At 54.3% G+C, this 22980-nt stretch overlaps 1 protein-coding gene across 2 annotated transcripts in view; it reads left to right on the forward strand.

The window, feature by feature from the left end:
* The first annotated feature begins 474 nt into the window (after positions 1-474).
* QSOX1 (quiescin sulfhydryl oxidase 1) overlaps positions 475-22980 on the forward strand; it is a 40194-nt gene continuing 17688 nt past the window's right edge. For both annotated transcript variants that reach the window (XM_061160845.1, XM_061160847.1), the window contains exons 1-5: positions 475-757; positions 10136-10236; positions 18133-18178; positions 18667-18769; positions 21129-21219. In XM_061160845.1, coding sequence (XP_061016828.1) covers positions 490-757; positions 10136-10236; positions 18133-18178; positions 18667-18769; positions 21129-21219 — 609 coding nt within the window. In that variant the 5' untranslated portion in view covers positions 475-489. The remainder of the gene's footprint in view (positions 758-10135; positions 10237-18132; positions 18179-18666; positions 18770-21128; positions 21220-22980) is intronic.

The following is a 22980-nucleotide window of genomic DNA, read 5'->3' on the forward strand; positions in this document are numbered from 1 at the left end:
TCTGGGAACAACGTCCATCGGTCCAATCCATTCCAACGGATTCCTTTTCCGTTGGGTACGGGGCCTATGAGAAGCCAAATGACTTCCCCGGGTCGCCCAGAGAGACTCTGTCGCCCGGGACTCTGCCCCCGCGGATGTCCCACACCTATCATTTGGCGGGCGGGGCTCGGGGGCCTGGGCTGCGCTCCCCGCCTTTTCCAGGCGGAGGCGAGAACTCGAGTAGCTCTAAGGTCTCGGCGGACGGCGAAGAGAGGCGCTCGCAGCCTGGCGGGGAAACCAGCTTCCAGCTTCGGCCTTCGTCGGCGCTCTGGCCGGCGGGCGGGGCCAGGGGCGGGGCCAGGGGCGGGGCCAGGGGCGGGACCGGACCTGGTGGGCGGTGCCTGCGGGCTCCGCCTCCCCACGGAGGCAGGAGGTGCCGCGGCGGAGCCGCTGAGCTCCAAGTCTTCCGAAAACTTGTGCGCAGCGGTGGCCTCGGCGCGGCGGCCGAGGATGGGGTGGTGCGGCCGCGGCTCTGGGCCGCCGCCGTCGCGGCTGCTGATGCTGCTGTCGCTGCTGCTGGCGGTCCGTGGCGCTGGCGCGGCCCCGCGCTCGGCGCTCTACTCGTCCTCCGACCCGCTGACGCTGCTGCGGGCGGACACGGTGCGCCGCACGGTGCTGGGCTCCCGCAGCGCCTGGGCGGTGGAGTTCTTCGCCTCCTGGTGCGGCCACTGCATCGCCTTCGCCCCGACGTGGAAGGCACTGGCCAACGACGTTAAAGGTGAGAAACTGGGTGCCGGGGTTGGGTGGGGGGAGGCTGCTGTCCTCGTCCCATCCGGGCGGATCCCCGCCACCTGCCTTGCGGAGCCCCCTTCGGCATTGCCCGCATCCCCCTGCCCATCACCTCCGCCCATCGTTCTTTCTGCCCCTCCCACTCCCCCGCTCCACCCCCGCGCCCAGTTTCTCAGCCCTCAGCTCCATCTTTAGCTCTCGCCCTTCCCTTTCTTTTTCCCCTTGGCCGACGTCCCGGGTTTCTCTCCCTCTTCTCGCGGTCTGGGTCCCCAGACCTGCCCTGCTTTCCATGTCAGTCCTCTGCCGGCTCTCGGCCCCCATGCCGGCGACGTGGTAGCCTTTGTTTCTCGTCGCTGACACCTTACACGGCTTCCTGTAGTTCAGCCTTGTGGCAGCAGCACCCGTCCTACCGAGTTCCCCAGCTGCGATGGGACCAGTACTCATTCGACCGCCCTCTGATTCCCACTCCTTCCTTCCCTGCCCCACCCCTTGGCTAGCAGACCCAGCTGGTACGTAGACTCCTTTCTCAGCTTTATCTTTGAGGCAGAGTTTCCCTGTTCCTGTTTCCAGGCCTCTCCTGACCTGCTGCCTCCAGCTGTAGTTTCTGGGCCCTCCTTCTCTGTCTCCCCCTCCTTCTGCTTTAACCTCACGAGCCCAGAGGCCTGATGGAGGGCAGCCTCTTGGTGTGTGTTTGGCCCTTACACCATTTTACCATTCATTGGCCTGGCCACTAATACCATGTTTTCTTCATTCTAAAGAGACTGTCAGTTGCCATTCTTTTACTATCAGCCTGAGAGGTAGAAGGATAAGACGACCACTAATAGATGGATAGAGATTTAAAGGCATCCTCCATTACAGAAATGTTAATGTTTTTAAAAACTTAAGTTTTGGAGCTGAATAAATACGGCAACCATAGTAATTTATATTTATCTAGTGCTTACGACAGTGAATGTCAGCTTCCTGAGTAAGTACTTGACATACAGTATCTCAGTTTCCTTTCTGCAAGTCAGGATCCCTGTGGGGTCATCCATCTGTCTAGCCCGGGTGGTGGGTATTTGGGTGGGGCTGATATGTGGTAGTGGTATGTTTCAGATATGCTGCTCTGAACAGAGCTGTTTCCTGCTTATGGTGCTCGGGGCCCTAGCAGGGCCCCTGACCTTCAGTGGTCACTGAATGAGGACTTCGGTTGTCTTAGGGAATAGGCCTCGTCCTGGAGAGAAAACAACTGGAGCTGTTGTTCCCCTGCTGTGCTGTTGGTATTTTTTGATAAACTTAACTGTTTGCGGTAGAGTAGTGCATTTGGTGGCACTGGAACCCGCCTGTGTATGCTGGAGACATAAGAGACATGAGTTCGATCCCTGTGTCAGGAAGATCCCCTGGAGGAAGGCAGTATTCTTGCCTGGAGAATCCCATGGACAGAGGAGCCTGGCGGGCTACGGTCTATAGGGTCACACAGAGTTGGACATGACTGAGTGACAAACGCACAGAGCAATGCACTTGTAGATGTTGGTTTTCAAACTCAGGCCCTCTCTTCCCTGGAGCAGCTTGCACAGTGGTTCCTGAAGTGGCCAGATGGAAAAGATGTATCATCTGCAAGCCATATGGTCTTGGAAAGTTATTTTGAAACAAAACCAATAAACCAGTTTCCCTCCAAATTACATGTAGACACTTGTCTGCATGCCTCTACAGTTCTGTCACCTAAATGTGCCTTTTCTCAGCAGTTCTTCTTACTATTTCAGTGATACTACACATCTGGTCAAGGCAGGGGGCAGGTAGAATGTTGAACATAGAATCTGAACACCTAAGAGGTGTTAGGTGTTCAGGGGACACTGTGGGCCTGAGTGTCTAAAACTCCTAAGTCAGTTTCCACTTTGAGGCTATAAGAGGTCCTTAGTGGCTACAGATGGACTCCATCTAGAAGATTCTTAGATCCTGAGAGTGATGGAAAGAAAGATTATCTTCCTGCTGATTCATGAGTTCATTCTCTTGCAACCTAGAGATTTCCAGTGAATTGTACATCCGGACACTGACCCCGCCTGCTTCTGGATGAGGGTCTTCTCCCCACTGCAGGAAGTAAGAGTCTTTCCCTAAAAAAATCAAGTCAAAACTTACCCTTAAAAAGGAAAATGGTGTCAGGTGGAGATGAGCCACAGTCCATGAGAGGTGGGAGATTTAGGTGAAAACCTAGAGTCTCCCATGAGCCATGGAGGTGTCAGCTCCCTAAGCAGGATCAGGTCGGGGGAAACGACTTGTCGAATCTGGTGTTGTGTTACAGTGATAAAGAATGCCTCCACTCCAGTCCAAGGAGGTGTTTCCTGGCGAGGCCCTTCAACACTTCTGTGTTCTGAGGTTCCTTGAGAAAGTTTGGTTGTGGACCAGCAGAGGGCTGCTGTCCCACCATCTTGGGCCCAGGGGCCAGAGGCCCCTGCCCTCTGCCTTTGGTATGAATGTATTGGGTAGGAACGGTGAGACTGTGGAAGGTCATGGGCGGAAGGAAGGGAGGAAGAAAATTGTGCAATCCTGCTCAGTTGGCCTCAGGCATTTAATCTGACTGGCCAGGGCTCATTTCTTCAGTAACCTGTGGGCTAGGTTCTCTGGGGCAGTTGTTACCCTGGGGCAAAGCACCTGTTTCTAAGGACCCAGATCATCCCTTTCTATTCCAGAGCAGCTCTTGTTACCTTACCATACATTTGGGAAATTGTGTTCCTTTTAGACCTTCAGGCTTCTTTACTGGCTAATCAGTCAGCAAATATTTGTTGAGTGACTTCTGTGTACAAAGCATTGTTTACATTACTATTGGGTAAATCACCCAGCAGGGAAATTGGCACCCCTTAGAAGCTATATTTGAAAAGGGTCAAAAGAGCGTGGCTTAGCCATTTCTTGTTGCGGGAATTCAGGGAAGGGCAAGGTCACAGAGGCCTTTATCTAAACAGTTATTTACTACACACTTGCCTTCTGCCAGGCACTGTGCTAAGGGCTTTTATAGGCCATTACAGGCCTTTATACAATCTTTGTGAGAAAACATCTGAGCAACAGATAGCCCTGTTTAAAACAAAACAAAACCAAACAGTTAAGTAACTTGTCCAAGATTACACAGATGCTGGAGGAGGTTCTCTTTTTTAAAATGTATTTATTTTTAATTGAAGGATAATTGCTTTACAATATTATGTTGGTTTCTGCCGTACATCAGCATGAATCAGCCATAGGTATATATATACATCCCCTCCCTCTTGAACCTCTCCCTCCCACTTCCCACTTCATCCCACCCCTTTGTGTTGTCACAGAGCCCCAGTTTGAGTTTCCTCAGTCATATAGCAAATTCCCACTGGCTATCTGTTTTCCATATGGTCCTGTATATGTTTCCATGCTGTTCTCTCTGTTCGTCCCAGCCTCTCCTCCTCCCTGCCCCCCCTACCTAGTTCCGGGTCCGTGATTCTGTTCTCTGTGTCTGCGATGGAGGAGGTTCTTGCACCCAGCTCCTCCTGACTTTTCAGAGCTAGGCCAGGTGGTGGGGGTGCAGGGAAGGAGGAAGGGTACTGCAGGTGAAGAGCGAGGAGATGAGATGTGTGAGACGTGGGTGCTGAGTGACAGCGAGTGGTGTTGGTTCCCCCGTTTCTCTCCCAGGTGTGGCCCTTCCATCCTGCTGGTACCCTTGCGCTACCGGTGCAGAGCCTGGCCCAGGGCAGCCGCTCACTGAACACCCGTGCAGACCGGGGACACGAGCCTCACGGGATCCACCATGAGACCGTGGGGAGCAGGCCTTCTGCTGCTGCCGTGGCTCCCCTTGACTCAGGCCCCGGGTGTCAGCCAGGTGTGAGGGGCGGGGAAGGCATCTTGGCCATGTCATGGTCTCATGGCCCAGAAGCTGGCAACAAGGAGGAAGGGACGTGGTGGGAACAGCCTAGGCCCGGCTCCAGCTCCGAGTCAGGAGGACTCCCCGGAGGCTCCGGTGGGATCTCGTTCTGACCTCGCCACCTGACTGGCTCCAGTGGCCGGGGCAGGCCTGGCCTCTGCCTGATTAGAGGCCCAGGCTGCGTCACCCTCCGAGGCGTCACAGCCATTCTCCTTGGCTGGAGTGGTGTTCAGAGCTGGAAAGGACGTGAGAGACCTTCGTCTCGGCCCTCGTTGACGTGTGAGGAAACAGACCCAGAGCGGAGACGTGAGGTGCTCATGGTGCTTCGGCCAGTGACAGCCGTGAGCAGGCCTTGTGACTCTGGGTCCAGTGCCCCTTCCTGGCCTTGTGAGTGGGGGCGGGGACGCTGCCCGTGACTCCAGAAGGGGTCCACCCCCCCCCCCCACCACAAGGTGTTTCCTATCCCACCACCCCGAGGTCTACAGCTGTCCCCTGCCCACCCTAAACCTCCCCTCCTATCCCCTCCATTTGCTCACTCACTGTCTTGTCAGTGGCGAGATTACTTTGCCAGGGCAGTAGTTGTACAGGGAAGTTTTTTCTCCCCTGAGAGGAGGGCTGGGCTGAGGCTGCTGATTATTCGGTGTCAGGCCTGCAGGTTGTGGTATTAAGTCACCCAACACCTTAGAAAGCCACCCCCACCCAGTTGTGTTCCTTTTTGACAGCAGGGCACTTCCCTTAAATGTGGCTTAGCTTTACCAGCGGGGTGGCCAGATAAGGCCCTCTTTATTCCTGGTGCTGTTACTAGAATGATGAATCGTCAGACCTGCAGTGACTAGTGTCAAACCAGATCTGTGTAGGTCGTTATGGCTCATTAAGGTATTGACATTGATATTCCTGAGAAACATTCCTCAGCCTGGACTCTCCCAGCACCTGACTGGCCCCAGCGTCCCTCTCCCCCTCGGGCTGGGGCTGGTAAGAAGAGGCACCGGGTTTCCATTTCCTGGAGGAACAGGGAATCAAGGCATAAAGAGAAGAGTCGCAGACTTCCAGGAGCCAGGAGCTGAGAACTCCCACACATTAGCACCGCCGCCCCCCAACCCCGACCTCAGCCTTCCCCATTACTAGCACCCTCCCCACCCCGTCCCCTCTGAGTTTCCTGGCTGAACAGAGCAGCTCTCTGTTGTGTCCTGGGCCCTCTCGAGACCAGCAGAGAGGCTCAAATCCTGGGTTCAGATCCCATATTCACCACTGATGCGTTGTGTGCCTTGGGCACAGTTATCTGATCTCTATTTTACAGTCTGAGAAAGCAGGTCTAGAGCTAAATATCTTCTTCCTTTTTCATAGTGGAGTTGTGCACATTAAACTACATAAATAAAGCATACAATAACCTAACCTGCTAGATATCATCATCATCTGAGTAAGGGCTGAGTCTGTGATATTGACCAGCCCTTGTGTGTTGCAGAAAATGGTATGTAGCTAGAAGAGGAAACTGTTTTAACCATTCTCTCATGGGGAAGGTTGTGATCAGAAGTGAAGTGAAATTCACTCAGTCGTGTCCGATTCTTTGCGACCCCATGGACTGTATCCATGGAATTCTCCAGGCCAGGATACTGGAGTGGGTAGCCTTTCCCTTCTCCAGGGGATCTTCCCAACCCAGGGATTGGGGTAGCCTTTCCCTTCTCCAGGGGATCTTCCCAACCCAGGGATAGAACCCAGGTCTCCCGCATTGCAGGCAGATTCTTTACCTGCTGAGCCATCAGGGAAGCCCTCTGTGATCAGAGCAAACAGCAAAAACGCAAAGGCAGCATCCTGACCCTGGTGAGGTAGAGGGACGAAAGTGGGTTTTTGGGTCTGGTAGTCCTTGGGCCCCTTGGAGGCCTCTTGGTCCCTGTCCTCATTTGGAGAGCAAGGGGAAATGGTGCCTGAGGCGGTGGTGGGGTGAGAGAATCTGGAGCGTGCCCTGGGTGCTCATGGAACACTAGCTTTGAGTCCTCACCCCCCACCACCCCCCTGGCAGTCCCTTGAGAGCCTCATTCCCCAGTGAGCTGCAAGCAACAACTTGGCCTGAGGGAGAGTGGCCTGTGCTCTCTGAGAGGAGAGGAGCAGCTGAGGCCTGCTGTCCTTGGTCACCCTGCCAAGTGGCCCCGTGAGACCCCTGGCCAGGGGCCCTCACTGTTGGAAGGACTCAGAATTGTCTTTCTTCCGCCCTTAGATCTAATTGACTTCCTGACTCTCTTGAGAACAGCTGGATCTTTCCTGGGGGTCTCCCGGAACTAAATGACCAGAGCCCTAGATATAGAGCTGAAGAAGCCGAGCCTGGAATGTGCTAGATAACTCTACGGGGTGACCTGTGCTTCTTACACTTTACTGGGCCTCCCTTGGGCAGGAGAGGCGCCATAGAAAGGAGCTCTAGGGTGCTCTGTCTGTGATCCAGGGCACAATCCCATCCCTGGGCAGTTTGCTTCTCCTGCTCCTACAGGTGACGGGCATTAACTTTACTCCTTACCTGAACCTGAGGATAGAATGTGGCTGGGAGATGTTCCAGCCCTGGAGTGGCCCTTGTGTGCTAAGTTGCTCAGTCATGTCTGACTCTTTTCAACCCCACGGACTGTAGCCCGCCAGGCTTCTCTGTCCATGGGATTCTCCAGGCAAGAATACTGGAGTGGGTTGCTATGCCCTCCTCCAGGGGATCTTCCCCACCCAGGGATCAAACTCAAGTGCTGCCTTGGCAGGTGGTTTCTTTGAAGCAGCCCTTGGACTGGGGTCAGTTGTGTAATTCATTTGAGTCTCTGAGCACCTATTGCGTGCAGGGTAATGGGGAAGCTTGGCAAGGAGGATGCAGGGATGGACAGGCTGTGGGATGGACAGGCTTGGAACTGTGTGGTGGAAATGAGAACAGGGTCCTGAGCCTTGGGCTTGGAAGATGACTCCTTCTGGAGGAAAATCCTGTTCCAACTGAGTTGCACCTGACAACTGGAAGTTTGCTGGAAGGGTAAAGGTGGCCGTGCAGTAATCTGGGTGAGCATTGTGCTTTTAAGAAAGAAGAAAACCCTCAAGAGTTCCTGTGGTATGATTTGGGGAAGTGGTAAGGGGATGCTGGGTGGGGAGGAACCAGACCAAAAAAGGCCTTAAGCCTATAGGTTTTCTTCTAGAGGCAATGGGAGCCACCAAAGAATATTGAATAGAGAGTGACATAGATCTGCAGATAGGAAAGATCACTGGAGCCCAGCTAAGCCGGTGATAGAGCATAGTAGAACCTTGGCCAGGAGGGAAATGAGACATTTCATCTGGACAAGAAATCCTGCACTAGCTCCCTGGGAGGGTGATTAGAGGTGAGATTAGAGATAAGGAACCCAGGAGCAGGGAAAGGAGACTAGACTAGGGAGTGGGCAGGAAGGGACTTGCGAGGGAGGGTGGACAGGACACGGAAGCTGGTTGGGATTAGTGGTTCCGCGTGGCTGGACTGCCTGCCTCTGTTCCCCCCACGTGGTGCCCACAGTGGGGGCGAGGGCGGGGAGAGCAGAGTGGCAGGGAGGGCAGGAGGGCTGCTGTCCCGAGCCTAGCACGGAGCAGATCCTGATCACTGACCACAGCCCCGTTTGTGCAGGCCGCCCCGCCAGCTAGATGTAAGACCAAAGGACACAGGCCATTCGGGATGGCAGGCATTTATAGCTCAAAAGGCTGCCCTTCTGTTCCAGGGGAGCCAGGAGCTCCCTAAATGGGGTTTGATGAGATGGGAGGACGTTGAGGAAATGGCATCACAGGCTGGGGCTCACCTGTCTCTGCAGAACACTTCCATTCATGCCCCACTCCCCCTTCTTCACCCCTCCCTCCTGCTAGGATTCGGTGCTAAGAGGAGACTGCCAACCAGAAAGCAGAGGGGGAGAGGGATGGGGAGGAAGTGGGCATTGCCTCTGGCCTGCCTCACAGTCCCAGACCCCCTCCCTTGTGTCACCTCTAGAAGGACCAGCTTGGCTGCTCTGAACCTTCAGAGCCTTTCCTTTGAGGGCTGGGTCAGGGTATGCAGTGGTATCCTGCCTCTTCTGTCATGGAAGTGAGGGTGACCCTTCTCCTCTGGGCATAAAAAGTTCCTGGGATATCCTACGGTTTTTCAGATGTCATAAGGGACAGTTCTGGGGCGAGGTAAGAGGTCCCTGGGTCTTGGGGATGTTATTTGGATATTAGTCTTCTGTCATTAGTGGGTACTGGGTGGGCTGCCTGTGTCAACCCCCCACCCCACCCCATCCTGTGCCCCAGATGGGAGGTGAAGGGCCCTGTGGGGAAGATGTGGGCTCCCCGAATCCCTGGGCGGGCTTGCTCCTCCCCTCACTTGCCCAGAAATGCCCATGCTGCAGGGTGCTGTGGGAGTCAGCCCAGACCCCCTGCCTGCATGCCCATGCTGGCCCCTGCCTACCTCCCAGCAGCGCTGCCTCTGCAGCCGGCCTGGTCTGTGTACACGGCCTCACAGTCCACCTGCTCCTCGCCTGCCCACCCCGTTCCCTGGTTCCCTGGCAACTCGATGACTGTCAAGGCTCCCCTTGACTTCCACCTTACCTGCCGGGCCCCTGCATGATCCCCAGGGCTGGTCTCTCCTGTGGCCACGTTCCTCCAGGGCCCCGTGCCACTCAGCGTGGCACCACCCTTCCATTGCCACCTCATGGTCTGTGCAGCTTCATGTGCCTGTCTTCCCGTATGGCAGGAGCAGCCTCGCCATAACGTGGCACTTTGGTGGGTACTCTGGGGGCACCTAACCTGGAGTCGGAGCTCACAAGGCCTGCCTGGTTGATGAGTTTGTTTTCTGTTTCCCAGATCCTGGGCTGCGGCCCAGATCGGTGCCGTGTTCTCTCTGCCAGCAAGTTCCAGCAGAGGGAGACTCATGGCCTGGGGCCTGACGAAGGAGCAGGGTGCCCAAGCAACTGGCCTGGGCAACTGCTCGACTCCTTCCAGACCTGGCCTCAGGGCTTCTTTCCCAGCGGCTCTAGATCCCAGGTGTCTTCACCTACCTCCTCTAGACTTCTGCCTTCATCTCTGGTTGGGGAGCCGCTCCTCACTGCCCTGTGTCCCACCCACCCAAATGGGGCTGACAGCCAGCACCTTTGGCCACAGAAGCCTTCACCAAGGGTCCACTGGGGAATTCAGAACTCCAGAGGCATGCTCTTCACCCTTCTGGAGCTGACCCTTTCTAGAGGCCAGCAGGGGCTGAGGCAACATCCCAGAGGCTTTTCCCTAGGAGGGCTAGTCTGGTCTCACACCTCCCTTCAGCCCCTGTGTCCCTCCCCGACCCCCAAATAATGGAGAAACACAGATTGCCGTCCTGAGTAGGCTGCTGGTGCTAGGTAACTGTGCCCTAAGCACAGGCTAAATGCAGAATAACCCAGCTATCTCAGAGGCCCTTTTTTGAAGAAGGGGTGACCATTCTCCTTAGAGCTTCTGGGACAGGTGTCATGGGCATTGGTGGGGATGAATTGTACTTACCCAGGGTTTTTTTTTGGTTTTTTTTTTTTGTCATTTCAGATTGGAGGCCTGCACTGAATCTCGCTGCCCTGGACTGTGCTGAGGAGACCAACAGCGCAGTTTGCAGAGATTTCAACATCCCTGGCTTCCCGACTGTGAGGGTATGTGACCGGGAGGGGCGATGCGGGCCTGGCGGGGCAGAGTCGTTGGAGCACTTTGCCAGCTGCCCCGTGCTTCCCTGGCATCTGCCTGGCTGAGCTCCGTGGGGGTCCTCCCAGGCTTCTGGGCCTGACCTGCTTAGATCCCAGCCCTTGGAGTCCTGTGCTTTGATGAGACACCTTCTCTAGAGGCAGAAAGGCATGTGAACTGGGAGGCAGAAAAGAAAGAGGCTCACTTGGTATGTGACCTTCTCCCCTTTATGAAAAAGGAGAAGGGGCTGTGTGTTGTCGTGTTGGGACCCACAGATTTTCACTGTGAAAAGCGATCATCCCCTAGGTTGGTGAGAGCTCCCAGCTCCCAGGAGCCTCTTTCCAATCAACTCCTCCCCCCGCCCCCACTGACCTCCCAGGCCTAGAGGGCTGATCTCAACCATGTGAAACCAGGGTTTAGGCTCTGACACACCTGGGGGCAGGATCAGACTCAGGGGACCTCATGGTCTCCCTGAAAAGGACCCGGGAGACACTGGCAGGCCTCATCCTTCTCAGGTCAGTGCCTTGAACCTGAGTGGCTCGGAAGTGACCTGTCGGAGAGCTTTAGCCCCATGCCTCAGGCCACAGGGATACCCATCACGGGAATCGTCACACCCGACACATGATGGCCCGTCACCCGGCTCTGGCTGCAGGCAGCATGAGTGCTCTGATGAGACCTTGCCTGCCCACTGCGGGGCATCAACCACTTAGTTAGCATCTGGATGCCTTCCAAGGCTGTCACGTCGGAGGCCCTGGGAAGCCCAGAGCAGCACCTCCTCAGGGCTCAGGTCCGGCTGTAATCCAATTAGTTCTCCTCCAAATGAAAGAATCCACATCTCTCTCTCCAGCCACAGATAATTAGCCTGCTCCCCCCAGACTGGCATCTAGAAAAGCAGTTTCCTCTGCTTCCACTAGGATTAAGCAGGAAATGCCTTTGAAGACTGAAAAGTCAAGCATTGTCCCCAGAACAAGAGAACTCTGAGTTCAGGGGCTTCAGTTGCCAGATGGAACTGTGAACCATATCTGAGCCTGAGGACACCCGGAGAATTCCTCTGGAGAGCAAGACCCTGGGCTCCTCCAGCCACATCCAGCTCTGAGTCCATGTTCTCTTCCAGCCATTTCCAGCTCTGAGTCCATGAGACAGTCCTGTTCTCATGGCCAGTGACCTCCTGCTGGGTTCAGGGTTTCTGTGGCCCAAGAGAGCTCCCTCCTGCCCTCCTGTTTACCACTTAGGGTGAGGGCCCGAGCCCCCATTCCACTGGCCTGGGAGGTGTCCTGAGCCAGCAGCTGCTGCCGTTATCATTTAGAGGTGGCAGCAGAGACATTATCTATCAACCATCTCTTTTATGTTAAAGATTCCCATGATGGGGCCGCTGCCCTATCCCCAGCCCCAAGATATGTAACTTGAAATATTCAAAATTATTCTCCAAGGGCAGCATGGAGCCTTCTGTTCTTTCTGCTGAGTCACAGCAAGCAACGCCTCGTGGGAAGCTGAGGGAAAGAGTCAGGGTGATGGCAGGAGTCCCTGTTCATAGGCCAGAGTTTTGGTCTCACTGAGGGCTCTGCACAGGGGTCCAGCCACCACCCAACCCCCGGGAGGAGGGTTGATGATGGGCCTATGGCCAGGTTGGGACCTTCTTGGGGGGTTCCGTGGGGCCTGGCACCTGGGACATTATGTTTCTGTCTGGGAGAGGCTGGGGCTCAGTGGGTGTGAAGGAGGCGGCCCAGCTACACCAGGAGATCCAGAGCTTCTCGGCGCCTACCCAAGTCACGCAGCACACGCAACCCGAGTGCCTCAAGTGATTCATCATCTCCCCAGTCGCCCAGCTGGCTGTGGGAGGGGCGCTGGGAGGGCCCCTGAGCTGGGCTCCCTGATCTCTCGCTGCCTCCACACGGGCAGCGCCAGGCCGGGCCAGGCGGGGCTGGGAGTCACCTGTCCATTTCTTCAGCGCTCCAGAGACCAGTGTGGTGACCTCTCAGCCTCTCCCAGGCAGCCCACAGTTCAGCTTCAGCAGGAAGAGGCACTCGGTGGCCTATCCTCAGGGCTCTGGGCCAGGGCGCGTGTAGCTCTAGCTACTGGTACATCTCAGCTCTAAGGCCCTAAGCAGTGGCTTTCAAATCTTGGTACTGTGGCCAGCAATATTTACAAGGAGATCCAAAAGTCAGTTTGGATCCGTTATCCCTAAAAGCAGTCGTTTCATAAAACAATATTCTTAGTAAGTGCAGTACACAGTGATATTTTCTCTTCTTTTATTTAAAAAAATACTGGCTGTGATTCACTAAGTTGATTTTACAGCTTACCGCTTCTAGTGTTTGGGAAACACTACTCAGATTCCAAATCTCCAGAAATTCTGGCCTATTGAGAGCCCAGTGTGCCTGTGAGCAGCATGGCTGGACTCCCTGGAAAGCAGTGCAGAGCCCTGAGGTGGCCCTGGCTGCCAGCCGGCCAGAGAGACAGCCCTCGTCCCCTGGGGACTGGAGCCTGTCCTCGCCCCCACCCATGAAGGCTAAAAGCTCTAAGATGATGAACAGGCGGGAGAGAGAGTGTTGCTGGTGTAAAGGGGACAGGCCACCCCCAGTGACGTGTGTCATTGTCCCTTTCCTCTGCTTCCTGTCCCTTGTCACCCTGAGCAAACAGCTTCCACCAGCCCATCCTGTTCAGCAAACAGCTGGCCCTGCAGGGCGGGCCAGCTGCGTCAGGGCCCCATCAGACAGGAGCTTGTGCCCAGCTGGAAGAGAACAGAGGTGAGGGAGGGAGAGGGTAGCTGGAAGCAGGTTCTGGCTTGTGCTTGGGGACCTAGAGGCTGGAACCTGGGGTCAGGGAGGCTTTGCCATGAGTCATAGGAGTGCCCCTCAGTGGGTAATGGAACAGTGCAGCCAAGGACCTGGCTGGGATCCAGATTACAGGAAGCAGCAGCCTTGCGTGGGAGCAGACAGAAGTCTTCCCTTTGCAAGATTCTGAGGAGATAATTGACACGAGGTCAAATCTTGGCTCCCCTGCTTACTGCTTACTGTGACTTGGAAAGTTGCTTAACAATGCCCTAGCCACTGGCCTCAGTTTCCTTGTCTGAAAAATGGGATGATAATGTCTCCCTAATAGATCGTTGCCACGTGTGAAATGAGGTCTTACCTGTGAGAGTGCCAAGGCACTTGCGGTGTTCACCAGAGTTCCATGAATCTTAGTGGTCTTCCTTCTGGTTGCCCATGGGCTCGTGGTAGCCCCTCCGTGATGCCGCGTTTGAGGCAGTCCATCCGTCAGTAGCTGTGGAGTGAGTGTTTTCTGCGGATACAGCCCCGTGCTCACCATTGCAGAGAGGCCAGACGTGTAAGCCACAGCCAGAAAGATAAGTGAGGCCAGCCAGACAGGAGAGTGCTGTCCACGGGGCACCGGAGCGCCCAGCTAGTTGCCAGGCAGGGAGCGACGTGTCCATGGTGAACGCAGGAGGAGTTTGGGCTCACTGAACTCTCCATCCCACGTCAGAGAGGCTTTCGTGTGGGAGGAGGAGCACCCAGAGGAGGGGGACTTCCGCAGGGGGTGAAGGACAGGTCAGGTTTGGCTGGGAGGGAGGAGGAGCGTGGGCAGGGGAGGATGTGAGGGCAGAGGCTGTGGGCAGACCCACGTGGTGAGTTGAGAAGGCTGATCCAGCTGGAGCAGAGGCTCCTGTGGGTGCTGAGGCAGGGCCCCCGGAAGGAGGGAGCCCAGGGCTGGCCCATCCTGGAATTCAAGGCTGGAAGTAGGGGTTGCAGTCTGAGCTGTTATTTTATGTGTCTTTTGTTAGATGGTGAGATGTCAGGGATTGGGGGACAGGACTCAGAAAGATGTCTCCAGCCTGTCTGGAAAAGGAGATGGGTCCCCTCTCGGCAATCACTCGCACTCTCCCAGGCATCTCCTCCACGGACAGTCCACAGGGTAGTAACCGTTAAGCTCATGCATATCTTACAGGCTCGCTGTAAGATATTTGGAGGTTATTTTCCTTGAAACTTGTTTCAAAGGCTTGGACTCAATGCCACTGATGGTTGCCACTGGCAAGTGTACTTCCTGCTTAGCCTTATTTGCCCCCTGGGAAGGCAGCTGTTCCTGGATAGGTTGGCAAAGACCTGCCCAAGGCCATCCGGTCACCCGCCTTTGGGGAGATCCCCATGGTTGGGGAAGGCAGAAACTCCTGGGCAAAGTGTTGAGAGGAAAGGGACTGGGTGTTGACTGCTCCTGGAGGAAAGAAAACTCACTGCTGGCATCTTAATGGCCTGTTTCCAAGGAAGGTGGTGGTTTCCCTTGGGTACGGCACACCCCTCCAACAGCTGACTTAATAAGGATGCATATTAATAAGAGGACAAAAATGCGCCCTGACTCGATTTTAATGTGATTTTTACATGAGCTTCCAAGCTGATCAAAGGGCAGAGGTTCTCTATTCAAGTGAACAAATGTCCTTTGAGTGTTTCCCTGTCCTTGACACTGTGCCAGGCACTGTGGGGCTTGTAGAGGTGAGGAAACTGTCATCCTGCCCTCCCAGTTGGGAGGTGGATGGGTAGAAAGTTCAGGTTCAAGTTCATCATAGCTGAAATGTAAGAAATGGGGGGCAGTGGGAGGTAGATGTGGTTGGGGGCAGATCCTGGAAGGCCTCGAATGCTGTTGAGTTCCGACTTTATTCCTTGGCAGTAGGGCGTGATGGAAGGGCTTTTTAGGAGAAGTGACATGATCAGACCAGAATTATCCTTTAGAAATCCACGCAAAGTGGCAGTGAGGGTGATGGCTGGAAAATGAAAAGATGGAGCATATTACTGTTTCTGGAGCCTGAGTTGGCGGCACAGATAGAGACAGTTGCAGTGGTCCTGGAAGTAGGTGGTAGGCCCTACTCTGGACAAGGCATCTGGTCTCGAAGACTGCAGAAGAGGTATCAGAAAGGTCAGGTTCACAGAACACAGGGCTTAGGGGAGAGGGAGATCCTGGGCTGGGTGGCAGGGAGGAGCTGGGTGAGATAAAAAACCTGGGTGGAGAAACAGGTTGGGGGAGGGGTGACTCAGTCTCCCAGAGTGTGTATGTATTGGGGGAGGGGTGCTGTGACATCTGGAAGAAAGAGAAGTTAAGACAGGTGAGGATCTGAGACAGGGTTCAGGTCACAATGCGTTTGGACAAAGTAGATGACATCTGCAAGGGAGATAAATAATGGGCTTGTCTGTCCGTTCACCCGTTTATTCACTCATTCATTCAAAAGCAGAGATTGAGCCCTTCGTTTGCGACAGTGCCTCCCTGGGCTTTTTAAACAGAAGAGTGCCACGGTCTGATGCCCGGCGGGAGGAGATGGCAAGGGCCGTGGGCACAGGGGAGGAGCCCAGGACGAGGCTGAGACAAGGGCGAGGGGAAGGCCGTGAAGATGACCACGAAAGCCTGGGTGGTGTCAGGCAACCCAAGGGAGGGTGATGACATGAGGTGGAGATGGAGAATGTCAGGAAGATGTGGCCCAAAAAAACCCTGGCCGAGGGGAGGAGAAGCAGGCAGTGGAAGCATCAGATACTGCGGAGAGAGCAGGAAGGGCTGGAAGGTCACTGGACGGCCAAAGAGAAGGTCAGCCTAGCTTTTCTGGAGCCCTCACAGCTGAGTCATGGGGGCCCGAGCCACAGCCGGCTTCATGGGAAGGAAGAGGACACTGTTTTGAGAAATTTGGCAGTGCAAGAAGATGGGGCATGCCACACCTGGAGAAGCCTCTATTCCCATCCTTCATCCCTTCCTGTCCCTTCTCCTTTTTTTAACTTTAAAAAAAAAAATAGATTTGAGTTTATTTGTAGGCTTAGGGAAGGAGCTGGTAGACTAGGGGAAAGGTGAAAGAGAGAATGATCTATAGGAAAAAGTTCCTCTAGAGTGTGAGGTATGGGAAACAGCACTCCATTGGTAACAGTGTTCTGAGAGGTGGCTGGAACAGAAGGGACGGCTGTGTGAGGGGCGCTCTTAAGAATTCCCGCAAGCCCCTAACTCAGGACCCTATCTGACTTCCCGCTGCCCACGGCTGCGGCCTTCGGAAGGCTCAGCTCGGGTCTGGGGGGCTCCCGTTTGATGGAGGTCATGCCAACCCCCTTTTCATAAGGCCCCTGCTCAGATTTTGGAGAGCTGATATTTGAAGAAGAAGAGTCATCACACTCCTCTGCAGTAACGGACAGTAGCAGCTATTGCCACAGAAAAGCCACACGGCTTAAGGCGTCATGTTGTCAGTCATGTTTTTATGCCTATGGAAGCAAGTTGAAGTCTGTCCTGTCTGTACGAGGACCCCATCACCCTGAGTAACTGCAGCTGTAGAGGCTAACCTCTGGGATATTATTTGTGAGCAAACCAAACCTCCAGTAGGTGTGTCTTTTATTTTGTTTCTGAGAAACAAAATCAGCCTATAACATGCCCTCTCTACTTGATCTCGTGTCATAAGCCTGGAAAAGTGTGCTCGTTTTTACAAGTATAAGGATGGTGTATAGTTTTCTTAATTCAAAGTATATTCAGTATCTACAAAGAACACTATTAGGAATACAAGTGGCATGTGTCAGTGAATGGTTTTCACCCAGAATAGAAGTTTATATTAATGCTGTAATAGAGAGAGGATAAAACAGGGTCCAGGTGAGGTCAGCAGGAGCAGACTGCAGGTGGGGAGAGGTGCATGCCTTCTCCACATCTTTATTATTCACGGAGGAGAGGCAGGCAGGTGGCCTCCACATTTTAGTTTCCTACCTACAAATGGCTAGAATAGACAGGTCCGGCTGATCGGTGTTTCCTAGTATTTAAAAGGAACAAGGGAAGGGGATGATGATAACATATGTTGATTTCTTGCTGTCTGTACCAGGTACCATGCTAAGCACTTTAGTTGTCATTGAATCGTCACAGTTCTCCAGGGTCGACAGTGTCATCCTCATCTGAAAGATGAGAAGGTTCAGAGAGGTGAACAGATTGCCCAAGGTCACACAGCAAGGGCGTAGCAGAGCCAGGCCTTGAACCCAGGCCTGCACTCAGCCACCAGCTTGGATCAGGCTGAACGGCCGTGCTGTTGGAGACAGAAGCCCAAGATGGCTACAGGTAGCCCTGAGGTTAGGGACCTCAGGCAGAGGCCTCTCCCCAGCCTCCAGGTTAAGTAGCCACCTGTCAGGACAACTGAACTCCGTCCCCTCCTGAGCCCAGGCCAGAGTTCTGGCTGCTCTCTAACACTTAGACGGGAGCCTGGGTTCTGAGGTGCCATCCTCTGTCCTCTCTCTCAAAGGGGTGACAGGCTGGCCCTGGGTATCATGTGAATGGGGAGAGAGTTAGCCTGGCCCATGTGTAACAAGGCTTGTTCTCTCAGGGGCTCAAGCCTACCCTTCAGTAGGACCGAACTGGAGACGCCTCCCTTCTGGAGTGTCTGCCGAGGCAGGCCGAGAGTCCTTGGGGGCCAGAGACGCCAGCCTCCCTGCCCCCTTTCCAAGATAAGGAGCCAGGACAAACGGCCTCCAAGGGCCGCTGACATTTTCCAGGGTAGGGGTGGGGGTATGAAGTGACTTCCCTTTATTTTTTTCAGACGGGCCTGCATCGTTTATTCACAGAGGAACTATTTTCTAGTCCTACGTGCTGGGTCCCCGGGCTTTGTAGAAACAGGCCACCTCCAGTCGAGTGTCTGAGCCGCAGCTTCCCCGGGGGCAGGGGTCAGGTACAGGACACTGGGGGGAGGAACCCGGGTCCTCTCCAAGAGCAGACACCTCCTCCTCTCATTTTACAGACCAAGAAACTGAGGCTCACAAAAGTTAAGTCATTTCCCCACAGCCGCCCCTTTTAGTAAACAACTGGGCCACAAACGCATACCCAGCTGGCGCGGCTATGGTGCTCGGAGCCCCCCTGACTCCTGCCTTTGTGTTTGCTTCCAGTTCTTTAAGGCCTTCTCCAAGACCGGCTCAGGAACCACGCTGTCAGGTGGGTGTCCCGGCTCTTGGGGTCCCATTGGCACGCTCCGCGTCTTCCTCTCCCTCCTTCTCCTGGGCTTCTACTGTGGGGAGAGAGAGCCCAGCTAGCTCTGCAGGGGGAGGAGGGCCCCAGTCAAAGCCAGAGGTGTGTCCTCCTGAACGTGCCCTCCCCAGCCAGCCTGGAAGATACCTCCGGGAAAACGGGGTCAGGTGTTCCCAGAATAGCCCTTGTGTCGAAGTGGGGTGGGCACCCAGAGGGGCAGCCAGACAGCGTGTGGAGGGCTCTTGGGGTGCTCTCTCCTGCCCTGAGGGATGGGTCCCTCTGCCATGCTTAGGGCCGGGGGGTGACCCCCACCTGCCTCATGTGGAGGGGACTGACACGTGCTTCGTCTCGCTCAGAACTAGCTTGTGCTCTGGGCCCTGAGGGAAGCTGGGGTTTGCACCCTTCTCCTCATCCCCCGCCCCCCTCTCGCTCCCCCACCCCATCGTCATTTACAGTGGCTGGAGCTGATGTGCAGACGCTGCGGGAGAGGCTCATCGATGCGCTGGAGTCCCACAGTGACACGTGGCCCCCGGCCTGTCCCCCGCTGGAGCCTGCCAGGTAGGTGGGGCCGGGGCGGGCCCGGGGCAGGGTGGCAGGAGGGCAGGCCTGGCAGTGAGAGGGCGGTGGGGACAGCAGGGCCGGGCAGCGGCTTGGGTCCTGCTGTTGCCTGTGCTGTGGGCCGGAGCCCAGAGCCGCTGGGAGCAGCTAGTGGAGGGCTTCCCGTTGCTGGAGAAGCCCTGACTTCCTGGGGCTGATGGGGGTGAGAGGGCCCACCCCACCGAGTGGGAAGGAGAGGATGGACTGGGGTTCTCCAGGTCATACCTGCTCTGCTTCTCACAACCTGTGCTCAGGAACCTTTGAGGAGTGAGACAGGATGTCACACAGTCTGACGCAGGGAGGGTCCCTGAGAGGGTGGGTGTGGGGAGGAAAAAGGGAGACCAGATGCCATTTAGAGGAAATGGGACGGGGAACTGAGAAGCACAAAGCCCCGTCAGATGAAGGTGCTCCTTTCCTGAGCCGTGGCTGTGCCTGGGGGAGGGGGAGCTGACTGTGCCCCCCAGCCCCGCAACCCCACCCCCGAGCTGCAGAGCATCTGGTGGCTGGGATTCAGGCAGCCTTTCAGGATTGCCTCTGTTCTAGGAAATCAGGATAACAGGGTGCACAGTGTCTGACCCTGACTCCCCCATGAGGGAGACAGGGAGATTGAAAACACGAGATCCTGCCCTTCTGGATGAGAACTCCAGATAGGAGACAGCCCACCTGTGGGGCCAAAAAGGAACAGATGCAAGTACCGGCCAGGACTGCTGGAGGTGCCCAGCTGTGGGACACAATGAAGGTTCCAGGGGCTGAGAGGGCCTCGGGAGGCAGACACTGGGGCTTAGTGCAGCCTAAGTGTGTGTGCTGGTGTCTTGAAAGCTGAGGCCCTGTGGAGAGATTGTGTTTCCAAGTGTCAGTGGCTGTTGAATCCAAGTCACAATGATTCTTTTATCCTCTTTCCCAATTCTTCATCCTCCCAGAGAGCCTCCCAGAGACCCTGGACTGAATATCTGGTCTTGGTGCAGTTTGGGGGTTCCATAAGCAGACCCCCTCTCTGCAGGAAACACCCAGGCCAGCCTGTATACCCTGCTCGTCACTTCTGACATTTCTCAGTGACTGTGTCTCTATGTCTTTCTCATACCCATACTTCCCTCATGGTGCCTTTTCAGCCCAGAGGGATCTCAAAAGCAATCAACTGGGTAAACCTGCCAGCCTCTCTCAAAGTGACCCTTCTAAAGAGCTTTAGGGAGGAGGCAGAGATGTGTGGTGGAAGGTGGGAGACGTGTGATGGAAGGTGGGCTGCCTCCTCCGGAAGTGTGAGAGGGGATGAATCGGGTTGGGGACGGGCTGTGTGGACAGCAGCCTGCAGGGCCTGCTCTTCTGCCAGCCTGGGGGACACCTGCTACCACCTCAGCGGCTGTCAGTATCCACCCACCCACTGGGGTACACTCTGGCCCCCACCTCTCTGGCATGTCGTTTTTACCATCACTGGGCTGGAATTCATTGGCCCCAAGTTGCACCTTCAGTTTGGAGGTAACCAACTGTTGTGTCCTTGGATCAAGAGAAGGGAAACAGATCATCAGTTTGAGGATAAAAGTAGAGGCCATCGTGTCCTGTTATATGTCTGAGGAGGTTCTGCTTTTTAATTGAAATGAGGACACAGATCATTTTTTGTATTATGTAATTGTTTTCTGTTGAAACTCTGCATTTTAAAAACTATTTATGTCTTAATTCTTTGATTTTGGGGGGAATAATAAAATTTGACTTACTAATTTCCACCTTTTTCCTGGGACCTTAGTTTCCTTGTCTTAAAATGGGGAGGTTAAAAATCTTATGATAAGGTTAGATGGCTTTTAAGATCTCCTGCACCCAGGACTTTCTGATTTTTTCTTTTATGCCTGCTACAGGAGAGGAAAAAGCAAATCTCCCAGTTGGTAGTGACTTGGCACAGACTAAGACTTGTGTCTGATAGCTAATAAACACCAGTCTCTTAGGGGACCAATTAAAAACGGCAGTTCTAAGTCTGGGCCGTACCCTGGGCCAGAGCATAGAAATAACTGGTCTCAAAGCTCGCCTCCCCAGGTGTCCTCCCTTGACTGCCCATACTCACTCCTGACTCTGAAAAAACAACCCAAATAGCTTGGTGAAATGAACCAGCCATTAGTTTAGGTTTAGGTAACAGAGAGAGAATCTTTTGAGAATCAATGTTTGGTTTACTCCTGCTGGAAGGCTGGTATGGAGACTTCCGCGAAGCCTTGTGTGAAAACAGCAGATGTGTGTGGCTGTCCCCACGGTACTGTGTCTGCCAAGGCGGCTGTCACCAGCAGTTTTGCTTTATTCTCACCACAGAAAGAGTGACTGCCAGCGGTGTCTCTTGCAGGCTGGAGGAGATTACTGGATTCTTTGCAAGAAACAATGAAGAGTACCTGGCCCTGATCTTTGAAAAGGAAGGCTCCTACCTGGGTAGAGAGGTGAGTGCCTGCAGGGTTCCTGCATCTCCCGGATAGACATTGGGGGAGAGAGCCCAGTGAGTTCAAGAGCAGGGCTGAGCCTGTGCACTGTGTTAGCCCAGCACTGGCCTTCCCCCTGCTGGCGGAAGCGGGGAAGTGTAGGAGCTGGACCTTTCCGTTTAAAGCCTTTTTGTCTGTTTTGATCTTCCTCTTGGAAACTGAGGGCTTCCCAGATGGCTCAGTGGTAAAGAATCTGCCTGCCAATGCTGGAGATTCAGGAGACTCGAGTTCGATCCCTGGGTTCAGAAGATCCCCTGGAGGAGAAAGTGGCAACCCACTCCAGTATTTTTGCCTGAGAAATCCTATGGACTGAGGAGCCTGGAGGGCTACAGTCCATGGGATCGCAAGGAGTTGGACACGACTGAGCATGCACATATGCATGGAAAATGAAAATGATAACACCTGCTGTTTATTAAGCGTTGCTATATTGCTGACACACATAGTTGCTAATTTTTCTAATTAACAAAGATGGTCAAATAACAGGCCGAAAATCACACAGCCAGTGAGTTGGTAGAGCAGGACTTCAACCAGGTCCGTCTGCCTCCAAAGCTCATGTTGTTCCTATGCTACCCTGCTTCCAAAGAAGTGGAGTAACAAATTGGGGGGAGGGAACCTCAGAGAGCATCTAGTCCCTCTTGAGGACCTGCGGTCCCTTCCCAGGTGAAGCAGATACCAAAATCAGGCTGGTTGGAATCTCCACTCCAACATTTATGATCAGTGGTCCTCAACCTTTTTGGCACCAGGGACTGGTTTTGTGGAAAACAATTTTCCATGAACTGAAGGGAGGGGATAGTTTCAGGATGATTCAAACACATTTCATTTATTGTGCACTTTATTTCTAATCTAATGCTACTGCTGATCTGACACCAGTCTGCAGCCTGGAGGCTGGGGATCCCTGACTTATGTGATACGGCTGTGATCATGTTACTCAGCTTTTCTGATCTCATTTCCCTGTCTTTGAAGTGGTGATAATTACCTTTTGTCAGAGAGTGGTTGGGAATAGCAAGTGAGACAGCACAGGGGAAGAACATGGATGAGTAGCTGGCAAAGAGTATGAATTTTATAAAGATCCATCCCCAGCCTGATGTATACAGCCCACTGTTCAGTCACTGCATCATGGACTTCTCAGGCCCCTGGGCTTTTTCCAGGTGTAGAGGTGGGACAGGCCAGTGCCCGGGAGATGTTCTAAGGCAGTGCAAGGAGATAAGGAGAGAGGGGATGAAATTAAACACCACTGTGGCTCTGGATGGTTTTCCTCCTGAAACTTACCAACCACAGTAGAGCAGTCTGAGCTGTCTTCGGACCTCTCAGCCTTGAGACGGGAAGCATGGAGGTGGGAGGAGCAGGGAGCTTTGCTGAAGGATGCCTGGCCCTTCTGGGGTCCCCTTCCACACCTGGGGCCATGCCTGTAGAGATGATTGATGAATGTTCATTGGACTAGCTCTCCCCACTATACTCCCTCCATCCCTCTAGTAATCAGGGGCAGGGGTCTCATGTTCATGCAGAGGTGCTCAGGGATGGGTGGTTTGAGAGGCAGGAGGACACACTGGCCAAGAGCCCTGGCTCTGGAGGCAGATTGACTTGGGATTTATAGCCCAGCTCAGGCACTTGCTAGCTGTGTGATCTGATCACGTGATTTCACTGCTGAGCTTCAGCTTCTGCCTCTACTGTACAATAGGAGTTTGATTTTTTAAACAGATACTTAACATATGTACTATTTAC

The sequence above is a fragment of the Dama dama genome, chromosome 14, assembly GCF_033118175.1.
Source record: "Dama dama isolate Ldn47 chromosome 14, ASM3311817v1, whole genome shotgun sequence".
Lineage (NCBI taxonomy): Eukaryota > Metazoa > Chordata > Mammalia > Artiodactyla > Cervidae > Dama > Dama dama.